The sequence below is a fragment of the Lepus europaeus genome, chromosome 7 (genome assembly GCF_033115175.1).
Source record: "Lepus europaeus isolate LE1 chromosome 7, mLepTim1.pri, whole genome shotgun sequence".
In the NCBI taxonomy this organism is placed as follows: Eukaryota; Metazoa; Chordata; class Mammalia; order Lagomorpha; family Leporidae; genus Lepus; species Lepus europaeus.
This window is the reverse complement of record NC_084833.1, coordinates 60535858-60548942: the sequence shown is the minus strand read 5'-3', so window position 1 is coordinate 60548942 and position 13085 is coordinate 60535858. Positions and strand designations below refer to the sequence as shown.

At 39.6% G+C, this 13085-nt stretch overlaps 1 protein-coding gene across 1 annotated transcript; it reads right to left on the bottom strand.

Annotated features, from left to right (window-relative positions):
* Nucleotides 1-9128: 9128 nt before the first annotated feature.
* LOC133764538 (olfactory receptor 52R1-like) lies at nt 9129-10073 on the bottom strand. Its single transcript, XM_062198212.1, has one exon. It carries the CDS (start codon nt 10071-10073, stop codon nt 9129-9131), a length of 945 nt encoding a protein of 314 aa, XP_062054196.1.
* Nucleotides 10074-13085: the final 3012 nt, after the last annotated feature.

Genomic DNA, 13085 nt, shown 5'->3' with positions numbered 1-13085 from the left:
TGTTGACTGTTGGGCATTGTTGTGCCCGGGAGCTGGAGAGGCTGTTTTGTGTGTGGGCCAAGCTGGGTGGCTCTACTCTGCCTTCCTGAGTTGGAGTTGGGGGTCAGCTAACTAAAAGGCTGGTCTCACGAAGTCCTTCATGTGTACACACATACTCCTGGATAATAAGCAAAAGGAGAAGCTTCCTCAGTTTGAGCGCCTGTCCATTCTACCTGGAGCTCCTGGTTGTGCCACTGTGATCTCAGCCGAGAGCTGGAGAACACTCACTGTGTCTGAATGCTGAAGAAAGTTCTGCCGTGCTGGAACCAAGCCCTTGAAAAGCAACACCATCCAAGCGGCAGAGCAAAAGCCTGTCCTGTGGATGCCCAGGAAACCACACTGAAAACAGGAAGAGATCCTCTTTTCTCTTTACACTGTTCCTCTACCACCACCTACTGACAAATCTTTGTGCCAGCTGGCAAAAGAGAAATACATATTTTAAAGATTTATTTATATATTTGAGAGGCATAGTGACAGAGAGAGTGGTACAGAGAGAGGGAGTGGGAAAGAGATGGTCCATCTGCTGGTTCACTCACCAGATGCCTAAAGCAGCCAGGACTGGGCCAAGACAGGAACTCTGTCTGATTTTCCTGTATGGGTGGCAGGAACCCAATTATTTGGGCTTTCATCTACTACCTTCCCTGATGCATTAGCAGGAAGCTGATTGACATGGAGGATCTGGGACTCAAACTGGCACTCCAATATGGGATGCAGGTGTTCCAAGATGCAGCTTTACTTACTGCACCACAATGCCTGTCCCCAAAGAGAAATATTTAAAAGGCCCAATCTCATTATCATAGGCCCAATCTCATCATCATAGGGTAGGCAAAAAGAATTTTGAGTTGAACGATGATAAATAAGATGCCAACAACTATCACAGATAACTATAGCTAAATCCTGCATTACCATCTGAAGCCTTATCAAATAAATCTTGGGATATTCTACTCAGGGAAACATGGGAGGAAACAATGTAGCCATTTGATCTAATTTCATTTATGTCAGTTTACTCCATGAGCCTTTTTTTAAAAAAAAGATTTATTTGCTTACTTGAAATTCAGAGTTACCGAGAGAGAGAGAGAGACAGAGAAATCTTCCAGCAACTTCTACCTTCCCCAGAGGGCCCCAAGGGTCAGGGCTGGGCCAGGCCAAAGGCAGAAGTCAGAAGCTCTATCCAAATCTCCTACACTTGGGCCGTATCTTCTGCTGCTTTTTTTAGGCAATTAGCAGGGAACTGGACCTGAAGTGGAGCAGTAGCTGGGACGTGAATTGGCATCACTGGCAGTGGTTTTACCAGCTATGCCACAGCACCAGCCCCCTTCCATGTGTTCCTGGTTGCCCCATTTTTTGAGTTTCACATGGATGAATACGAGTGACTACCTGTGGAAGTCTCATGTGCCAGTGTCACATGTGGGGCAAAAAAGCGAGAAGTGCATGGTACAAGCCTCTTTTGAGGTGTTTTTAGATTCTCCCTGTGTCTAATAAGCCAATGACTGATGGGTCTGGTTGTGGCAGATTTATTCCGTAAATTCAAATGCTGATGATCTAGCATGAAGAGCTTTGTATTCACAGTGTGGTCACCTCAGAATGATATTTGAACCTTTCTGCTGTATCAAAACTCACCCTTGTTCTTTATTGTGTTTGCTTTCAGTGCAAGTTTTGTTTACTCATTTGATCCCAAAAGTCAATTAAGGAAATACCTTGGTTCTCACTAACTTGTTTCTTTTTTCTTCTTTTTCTTAAAATAATAATAATAAAAAAAAACTTCAAAAAGAGATGAAAATGATCCAGGAAAAGGTCTTCATTGACAGGTCTTTTAAAAAGGGTGGGCATCACTTCGGGATAATGGACAAAATCCCATGAGCAATAAAATACACCGAAGAGGCCTTGGGAAGGGCTGCTGATGGGAACCTCCTATTTAGGGAATATCTGTCATTGCTAAGTTCATAGCCTTTACATTAAAAATGACTATATTACCAGTAAATATAAAAGAGGAATAAAGAAAGAAGAAATGGAGGAATTGAGGCTCTTGCAGCAATTTGAAAAACAGAATGAAAAAACAGAAGAAGACAATATAGTTTATTTCATATTTTACCTATACATTTAAATTATCTATATTTACTTTTTCTTGTTAATTTTATTTTTTAAATTAAATTTAGAAATTTTTGTTTTAACATGAAAAACGTGTACATTTTATGTAGTGCAACGTGATACTTCAGCAGATAGACACAGCATAGACCAATCACACAAGGCAATTGGCTCTTCCCTTTCCTTTATCACAAACTATTTGTTACCCTACTGTTTTGTGGAACACGGCAGGTCATTATGTGAACTGAAATATTCCTGATGCAGAAGGACAAACATTGCATGCTTTCTCTCATATGTAGAATATGTATGAATTTAAAACAGTGATCACTCGAAGATGTGAAGGGGAGACTGGATAGTAGGTATACTTGCATTTCTAATGTCATACATTGCATTGTTTTGCTTCTTGAAAAGGAAACCTGGAGTTTTTTTTCTCTGTTTTTTGTTGCTTTTCCTCCTGGTGACCACATGGTCTTTTCCAGACCTGACGATAAATGGATTTTCAATTCAAAACAATGGAGCTGCCTGTTAGGGAGTATTGGGAAGATGTGGTATGAGACAAACATGAACCATATGTAAACCATAAAATTCAATTATGATATCTGAGTGGTGAGTAAGTAGAAAATCAAGGTTAGAAATTTACACTACTTTATCCATTGCTATAACTCATATAGAGTTGTGAAACTGAACATGGAAGAGGAAATTGAATTCAGTCTCCTATTTGTGTATGTGAGTAGAGATGGAAGGAGATGATTCAACTTGCTTATCATAGCCATTGAAAACTGAGTAAGCATCCCTCCCCACCTGGTAACAACTCATCAAGTTTAGGCTCTAGTGTTTCTGGACCTTTTCTGCTATGTTGTCATTTTTCAATTGGCTTATTATGCACAATGACGTGGTAAATAGTTTGATGCAACCCTTTGCCTAATAAAATCAGTGTGTTTTGGTAATCTGTGGTTTTCAGTAGCTTGTACACAATGATACATGATACATGATAGCTGGTCAAGAAATACACATTTAACGAAAAGTAGCAATGGTAGTAGATATGCTGGTTTTGGTAGGTAGTAGATGGGCTGGTGTTAGGAAGGAATGCTATTTACTTCTCCTGTCTATCATTGAAAGGGGATAGAAATTTTTGATAAATGGTTTCCCAATGAATATGTGTTACATTTTAACAATTTATTTATTTAGCAACAAAATGGATGCAACTGTAAACCATTATATGTAGTGAAATAAGCCAGTCCCAAAAAGAAAAATATCATGTTTTCCCTAATCTGTGGTAACTAATAAAATACAAAAATATAATGTATGTGAGCAAATTGACATTTTGAGAGTTGATTATTGTTTATAGCCCTTGTCTCTACTGTTAAAGAACAGTAGTTTTGGTGGGGTTTTTTTTCTTTTTTTTTTTTTCTTACTATTTGTTGAATTCTTTATTTAGTGGAGGGTTAAGCTTATGATTATAAAATAAACTTAAAATAGTTTTTATAAAAATTAAAAGAAACAAAAAGAAAGTAAGGAGGAGGGAGTGCGGGAGCATCAGCAGGAGGAAGGGTAGGGTGGGAAGTATCACTGTGCTCCTAAATCTGTATATATGATATATGTGACATTTGTTTATATTACATAAATAAAAATTATTTGTAAAAAGTAAATTATTAAATTGGATTGCTAACCATACACAACCCTTTTGATCATGAAAGCAAATAAATGTACTTACTTGAAAGACACAGTGAAAGAAAGAGAGACACTGGTGGGGGGAGAGAGAACGAGAGACTCTTCCATCTCCTGTTTTATTCCCCTAAATGCCTGCCACAGCCAGAACCAGGCCAGGAGGCCAGGTCAAAGCCAGGAACTAGGAGCTCCATCCTGGTTGTCTCACATGAGTGGCAGGGACTCAGGCATTTGAACCATCTTCTGCTGCTTTCCTAAGGATCTGGGTGTGAAGCAGAGCAGCTGGGCCTCCAACCAGCACTCTGATATGCAATGTTCACATCACAAGCTATGACTTAACCCTCTGTGCCACAGTGCTGCCCCTGTGGGTTAAAGGTTGAATGAACACCAGAGTGCAGCCCCTTTGAGATTCAGGTTTGAAGAGTCTAAGCAGATCTCAAATCTCTCTTGTTTTGACACTTATGTGCTCTCTTGTCTTGGCATTCATTATTTTTTAATCATGTTTTCTTTCCCATATAGCAAATTAGTAAGTTTAGTGCTGTTATTATGTGTTAATTGAAAATTAGAGCATACCAAAAGTCATGGACAGGATTTTGGCCTAGCAGCTAAGATGACACTTAAAAACACCTGCATTGCATATTGGGATAACTGTTTTGAGTCCTTGCTTCACTCCTGATTCCAGCTTGCTGCTGATGTGTACCCTGAGAGACAGCAGGTGATGACCCAAGTAGTTGGGTCCCTGTCTCCCATGTGGGATCCACATGGTTGCTGGCTCCTGACTTCGGCCTGGTCTCAAACCCTGGCTGTTGTAGGAATCTCGGGAGTGAGCAGTGGATAAGGGCCTTCTTTGTGTCTTCTATGTGCTCTCTTTTCTTATATCTCTTTCTTCCTTCTCTCAAATAAATAAAATAATTTTTTAATCTAAATAATGTCCAACAAGATGGAAATACTAACTTACCTGTTTGATCACTGCACATTGTATACATATACTGTAGTATAACACAACAAAATATTTTTTGTATACATATACTGTAGTATACATATACTGTAGTATAGCACACAACAAAACTTTATAATAGAACAAATAAAATGGAATAATTAAGAAAGGATGTTGAGTTTTGTATATGCTGTCCGATTGTTTGTTATTATTTGACCAATAATAGGGCACATTACTTTACCTTAATGTTGAAAAAAAAAAGAAAGGAGACCTACCTTGGATATTTTTGGTGGAATTAGATGTGTATGCCTTTCAGGCTGCTTTCTTCTGTTCCAGTAATGGTCCTAAAGAAGTCATTCTTGGAAACCAGGCTAATTTTGCATAGTTTGCTGCACTTTGTAGTAAGTAAAGACTTATTTTTGTATTTATACAAGTATCTTTCTCTGAGCTCTCTTGGGGTTCTTGGTCAATGACAGAATTTTCTGAATCTTCTGTCTTCCATTATAATACCATGATAGCATCCTGTTTTTAATATTCTCCCATATAATTATATGCCAAAAATATTTCTTCTAGTTTATTGGTACTGTTTCTGTATAATACTGGCATCACTGCAGAATCCAAGCCTACCTTGGTCACACAGGTCTTTCATTGCAAGGGAATTCTTTTAGTGATGCCAGAAGAGAATCATCTCAAAGGTTTTATATCCCTTTCCTCCTGTCACCCTCAGCATTGAGACATCAATGCTCAAACTTCTGGATTAAGTCATCCATCTGCCTAGTATTTCCAGTACTCCATCTGCATATCATGTCTATGAAGCTTTGCTTGTAGGAACCTAAGGTTGAGGGAAGCAGTGTAATGTTTGATTAGGACCTGTGTCACCTAGAACTTCCTGGAGGCAGGATGCTGAGTGTCATGACCATGATCGCATTTCTTCTGGCATGACCATGCAGAAGCAGACTGTTAAATACCAAGTACTGAACTTAAGTGAGGATTGCAGCTTTATAAAGGCTCTATATGTTAGTAAATCTTTATAGATATAAGTCACTAAGGCCGTGCTACAAAATCAGGCTGCCAGGTACAGGCTTCAGTTCTCCAATTTTCTGTATGTCCAATCTGATGACTGCAGTCCTCATGTCCTGCACATTCCCTCAGGGTAAATTGAACATAGTTTCATCATTGATGGCTTATCCAAATTGGTACATTCATCCACTCTTACTTTATTTCAGGCCAAGCATGTTTGCTATTTCTAACTTTCAGTTTCATTTCTCTAAAAAATATTGTATGACCGCATAAAACATGTCACCAGAAATATGCCATTTATTTATTTACAATTTTTAAAGTAAGGGGCTAAATCAAAATTGAGGTCCTCTCTGAGTTTGAGTGTATAAGATATCAGGAATGCTTGTGATCTTGGGCTTTCCCTTCTGTTTTGTGAGATTATGTGCCCTCAGCAGATAATAAATATGTAGGGGCTGGATATATGACAATGAAAGAAGGAAGGTTTAAGATAAATTTTAGAACCTGTGATCCACCTAAAGTCATTCACATTAAAAATAAATTCAGACACTGTGATCACCAACCACAAGTATTTGAGCATAGGATTCCACCTCATGTCTGCCTGACTCTGACCTCCTCAATATTCTTATTTCTAGTCTATTAAGGTATACATTGCATCTTAGATAGAGCCACATCTTGATGTGGGCCACCTTTACCATTGTCTGAGACTGGCTGTCCCCAAAGCCTTCACTTGGTGTGGGAAACAGGACTTCAAGACTTGAAGCTTTGCCAGTGAATAAATGTCTCCTCTCTGATTTTTTTTTTTTTTTGAGAGCTTCTTGTGGCTAAATACTGGTGAAACAAATAAAGTCAGACTTCCCATGGGTCTACAAGACTTTATTGTCAGAAAGATGTGCCTATGCTAAAGAAGAAAATGAGAATTCAAATAAAGATGTGGAATCACAGCAGGGTGCTGGAGCAGAGAAGCTACACAGGGGGGTGAATTTGAAGTCTCTCCACCTTTGGCCTGAAATAAAGCAGACGGGAGCCTGGTAGGTGGCCTGGAGATGCCAGCTGAATTTCCTTGGGATGATTTTATGTTTTTCAATGAAAACTTGGCTACTTATATGGATGAATCCAGTATCCTTCAGAAGGTGGGAGGTAAAAATGCTTCACGGATTGTCCATCCTCAGAGATAATTTAGGGTAAGAATTGCTGGATGAAGCTATTTAGAGTTATATGAGGGTTGGAATATTTATTTGTGTTTCCTGATGAATATAGTTGAAAAAACAATGTTTTCAACAGTAACTCATTTATTCAGTTACATGAGTTAGTCTGGGGGTTGTCAAGAAGGCCTGAATTATACGGGACTCTTTGAACAGGAATGGATGATGTGCATCATTTTTCTCTCTGGGTCTGATTCCCACTCCCCTGAAAAGGAAAAGCTGACAGAAACACTATTAGGTCTTTTTTTGGGTCTTGATCTCTTAAAAGGAGAGTTACCCAAGGTGCCCATGATACTGACACCAAGAGTATAAGTAAGATCAAATTCAAATACCAAGGTTAATTTTACTGATTTGGTCATCAGTCTGGTGGATTCTCACAGATAATTCAACAACACTGGGAGAGGAATGATGTGAGAATTAGTAGAGAAGGGCAAGAGCTATGACCATTTTGGGCAAGGACAGCAGTAATGGCATGGAAAGGTGGTGAGTGCTTTGTGCACACATCAGCAGCACATGTGTTATGTGGTGCATCTCAAGGGAGCATTAAGCACATTTGAAAGGCTGAGACTAAATGGACCCTCAGTCCTCTGAGTACAGGATATATTCTCCTCATCCAGTTTCATTACTTCTCATGTTCACTGGGCATGCCCACGTATACCACCAAACTCCCTTCATAGTTCAGAACTCATTTGAACTTGAGGCAAATATGTTTTCAAGATTTTGGCACAAGGGAAAAAAAGAATTACTATTTCCTTTCTTCTTTGCTGATTTCCTTTTCTACCCATCATCCTCTAATTTCCCTCTGGATGCAACCTCCTCTTTTTCTACCTTTTCCAAGAAATGTTCAGGGATCTTCTAGGAAAGGACAAATGCTCTTGGATGGTCACTTCCTTCTCACCATTGACCATGGTCTTCTCAGTGGCCGTGAGCTGCCTAAGTAATGGTGGCTGGTGTCATAGGAGTCCTTCTACCTCTGCTGGCTGACAGCTGCACTCAGTCACACAGGCCAGTGTCAGGCAACTGTCAGGATCTGGCATGTAGTATTTGGTATTTGAGATATCTCTGAGACATTGGGTGTCTAGTTCAATGTGTGTTTCACAGTAAGAAAATGAAAGGAGGAGTTGGGATTTAAAAATACATAAAAGCACATAGAGCAACACTTGTGTTTTCATGATTGTGATGGCAAAATTTAAACATTTATGAGTCTTCTTCATGGAGTTTTTTATTTTTAATGAAAGAAAATCAGAAGTGTGAAAGTTCTTTTGACTTGCAGTCCATTCCAACCCTATCCTCAAACCTCCGTAACTATGTGTATGTGTATGTGCATATGCACGCGTAATTTTCTAGTCAAGGGTCAATGCATGTTTCTGTAAATAGGAAAAAAAAGTATTTTATTATTTTCAGGCATATATCATCTTTGTCACATGTTTTTCTTCTCTGTTTTGAAAAATAAAATGCATGAAATATATGAAAAAAATGGCCACAGGAAGTACAAAAACCAGCTATGAACTGGACTCTGCATTGTAATTTGGTAGCATGAACTCAATCTGCTTCACACATGGGTAGCAGAGAACCCACCTACTGGAGTCATTCCCTGCTGCATCCCAGAGTATGCATTAGCAGGAAGCTAGAATTGAGTGTGTAGTCATGACTCAAAAGCAGGAACTCTGATAAGATATTCAGGTGTCCCATGTGAAATCTTAACCACTATGCCATATGCCCACACGTGAATTACTTTTAAGTGGTACATTACTGTATATTTTTTCCAACAGGTACTAATAGTGCATTGACCTTAATACTGTGTGGAAACTGACAATATTTGAAAATATTCAGTGGTTTAATAAGTGAGTTATTTTTATTAATTTCTTGTGATGTGATCCTACACATAGGTTAATTAAGTTTCTTACCCATCATATCTGTCAATGAGTTCTTGTTCTAGGTATACAGAAACTTGTTCCTCTTGCTTCTGGAGGGCTGCCGACATCTGCATCAGTTGTTCACAGAGACAATTTTTTTTTTTGACATGTGCCGGCGCTGCAAGGCGGAGGATTAGCCTAGTGAGCCCACAGAGACAATTTTATGCTAATATGTAACAAGCTGGAAAACTTTCTCCACTACATCCCAGGGTTGGGGGTGGGGGCAGGAACTGGAGTCATGGTGATGCTATAACCCTTGGCTCATGTGTCTTTTCCACAAATCACTTGGATAACCCTGCTCCTAATTTGTTTGGTTCTAACTCCATAGATGATGGGGTTGAGCATGGGAGGTACCAGTAGATAGACATTAGCAAACATGATGTGTACCACTCGGGGCACATGATGGCCAAATCGGTGGGTGAGGAATGTGAAGAGGGCTGGAATATAAAAAGCCAAGATTACACAGATATGAGAGGCACATGTGCCAAAAGCCTTAAGGCGGGCTTCACCTGAGGGTAACCGCAGCACAGCTCTCAAAATCATCACATAGGATATACCAATGACAATCATATCAAAGCCAACCACAGAGAAGGCTACAAACAGCCCATATCCACGATTGACCCTTGTATCAGCACACACCAACTTGAGCACAGCCATATGCTCACAGTATGATTGGGGAATGACCTTGTTGGGGCAGAAGGGCATCCTGGAGACCATGAAGCAGAAGGGGCTCACCCATAGCAGCCCTCTCACCATCACGACTGCCCCCAGTTTAACCACTACAGCTGTGGTCAGGATGCTAGAGTGCCGGAGTGGGAAGCAGATAGCCACGTAGCGGTCCAAGGCCATAGCCATGAGGATCCCAGACTCCACTGAAGAGAAGGCATGGATGAAGAACACCTGGATGAGGCAAGCATGATATTCGATCTCGTGAGCATGAAACCAGAGTATGGCCAACATTTTTGGTTGAGTAGAGGAGGAGAGGACTAAATCAGTGATAGCCAACATGGCCAGAAAAAGGTACATGGGCTCATGCAATGTGTGGTCAGTTCGGATTATATGAAGGATAATGATATTGCCAACTACAGCCACGAGATACATGACACAGAATGGAAAGGCAATCCAAAACTGGGAATTCTCCAGTCCTGGAATTCCAAGCAGGATGAAGGATGCAGGATGAGAAGAGCTGTTCGCTGACGTCAACATCAAGTTAATATGCTCTCCATTGGGAAGGTCATGTACTCTCTGCAGATGATAACAGTCCAAGTGATTACTATTGTTATTAATTTCTTTCATAAAATATGTCTAAGAGGTTAATTGGGTTTTATTTATTGATTTAGTTATTTTTATTTTAAGCACAGAGTTATAGAGAGGGTGAGAAAGAGCGACAGAAATTGAGAGAGAAATCTTCCATCTGCTGGTTGACTCCTCAAATGGCTGAAATGATTGAGTCTGGGCCTGGCCAAAACCAAGATCTTGGAACTCCAGCCACATCTCCAAATAGGTTCAGGGTCTAAGGACTTGGGCCATCTTCTGATGATTTTCCAGGTATTTGACAGGGAGCTAGATAAGAATCAGAGCAGCAGGGCCAGTGCTGTGATATAGCGGGTAAAGCCACCGGCTGCAGTGCCATCATCGCTTATGGGTGCTGGTAGGAGTCCCGGCTGCTCCATTTCCAATCCAGCTCTCTGCTATGGCCTGGGAGGGCAGTGGAAGATGGCCCAAGTCCTTGGGCCCCTGCACTCACATGGGAGACCCAGAAGAAGCTCCTGGCTCCTGGCTTCAGATTGGCACAGTTCCAGTCATTGAGGCCATCTGGGGAGTGAACCAGTGGATGGAAGACCTCGGTCTCTCTCTCTCTCTCTCTCTCTCTGCCTCTCCTTCTCCATCTGTGTATCTCTGACTTTTAAGTAAATAAATAAATCTAAAAAAAAGTAAAAAAGAATCAGAGCAGCAGAGACTTGGACAGCTGCTCTGATACAGGATGTTGCCACCACAAGTGCCAACTTAATACACTGTGGCACAATGCTATTAATTTTAATAGTTTTAATAAATAAAGCATTGGAACATAAGATTATGGCACATGTTTTAGTTTATTTATACTTACATCTTTCAAAATGAGATGAGAATATACTCATCATAGTGTGATTTTTTTAGGAAAAATTTTTGTAAGTAAAATCTGCTAACTGAAATATTTCTTGACAAATAATGTCATAGTAATTATTGTCTTTCTATTCTTGAGAGCTAACAACTAACCTGTTCAAAGTTTCTCATTAGTTTATTTTATTCTTCTTTTAAGCCTCTTGGGCAAGTGTTCAGGGTTTGGGACCAACATGGTTTAAAAACTCATTGTTGTTTGTGTAGCAATGATGGATTAGCTTTGACTCTAGGATAGTTACCTTGAATGTATGGGCTGAAATCTAACTAGTTGACCAGCTGTGTGTCTTTATTGGAAGAATTCTCCTTAGAGTATTTCTCCTCCTACATAAGGGGTCAACAAACTTTTTCTGCAAAATATTAGATCATACAAATTTTAGGCTTTGTTAGCCATATATTTTCTATTGCAATTAGTTTATAAATTGCAGTGCCAAGACAGTCATAGTCAATACATAATTATTTGTTTCTATATTCTGATTACACTTCATTTACAGAAAACAGGTGGAAGATGAATTGATTCTTAAGGCTAGAATTTTCCAAACCATTTTCTAGGTGCTAAATTTGTTATGTGGTCATTTCTGAACCCTGTACTATCTGTAGCACTAACATGTTTTGGAGTAGAAGTTTAATAAACATTTGCTGAAGAAAACAAATGAACACTAGCATTCAATGGTAAGATTCATTAAGTGATTAACACTATCCTAAAATGTCCTGACAGAGACCTTTTAACCTGACTTACGGCCATGCCCATGAGGTACTCCATGTCTCATTCTAGAGGTTGTCCTGCTGCCACTGAATACTTATTGAATGTCACCCTCTCTTTTTTTGCCTTGCATGAGTTGATTCTGCTGTCAGATAAACACATTCTACTTTGGTGAACACAGCCTACCTCAGATCGAATGGCTCAACATGTGTAAATTATTTACTTTCAATTGTTCTGTGCCTTTGGTTTGGAAATCTTAGTTCTTACCTCCTTTATAACATAAACACCCAGGTAAGAAGGATATCCTTTCAAATCACTGTATCAAATCATTTCTTGTAGCTAACAAGATTGAGTTGTTCCTAAAAAGGATTTCATTAAGATTCCAAATGAACTTGATCTCTAATTTTCCATAATTTATAATGGAATGACAGAAATTGGGCTCAGATACCATAATACTTTTCTAAACTGGAAATATTACCTTTAACTTGATACTAGCTGTAAGATTTCTCAAAACAACACTGCTAACTAGAAGAGTGGAAACTAATAATTAATAAACATACGTATGTTTATACCCTGCCTGGTATGTATTCTATTTGAGTCAGTGTCTTCTGCCGGTCTGCCCTTTGCCCCTTCTGTGTCACATTCCACTTATGGGGAATTCACTGAAGATTGGGGCACCAAGGAACATACTTAGAGCATATTCTTTCTGTTGGTAAAGGTGCAATTATCAAGGCATTAACAATTTCTGATTACCTGTGGAAGTGCTACAGTACTACAGGCTTTTAACATCTGGTTTTAACTCACACAAAATCTCTGCATCCTCATTTTACAATGAGTCAAATAAAGTTCAGAAGAGTTAAATGATTTTCCAAATTCACACACCAAAAATTGTCCTAGTGCATGAGTCCACAGAGATCGTGGTGGTATCCTATCCTGGGCTGGGTAATGTTTGGTTGGGACTCCCAATCTAGTTGGGTAAAGTGGGGAGTGCTGCATTAGCACGACAGGCAGATATGAAGGATCTTGCCCAACTACATACTGAATTAGAGACAGGTATGCATTTGACTCTAGACCCCTGATAATTTCTTTATTGGGTTGGAAATTCTAGAAGATCTGCCGATTGACTCTTGGTTTCTCTTGGGATGTGTTACTTTCACTAGGGCATCTTTATTGGCTTCTGCCCATGAGCCTCAGTGCAGAACTTGCCTGTTCTGCATGCTCTTTTGGGCATGGCAACAATCTCCTCTACCACACTTCAGTCACCCTTTCAAATTCCAGTTTCTCTCTTCTTCTCCACTTATATCCCCTATTGTCCAATCGCCTTTCCACAGACAAAATTACCCCATGAACAGATGTTC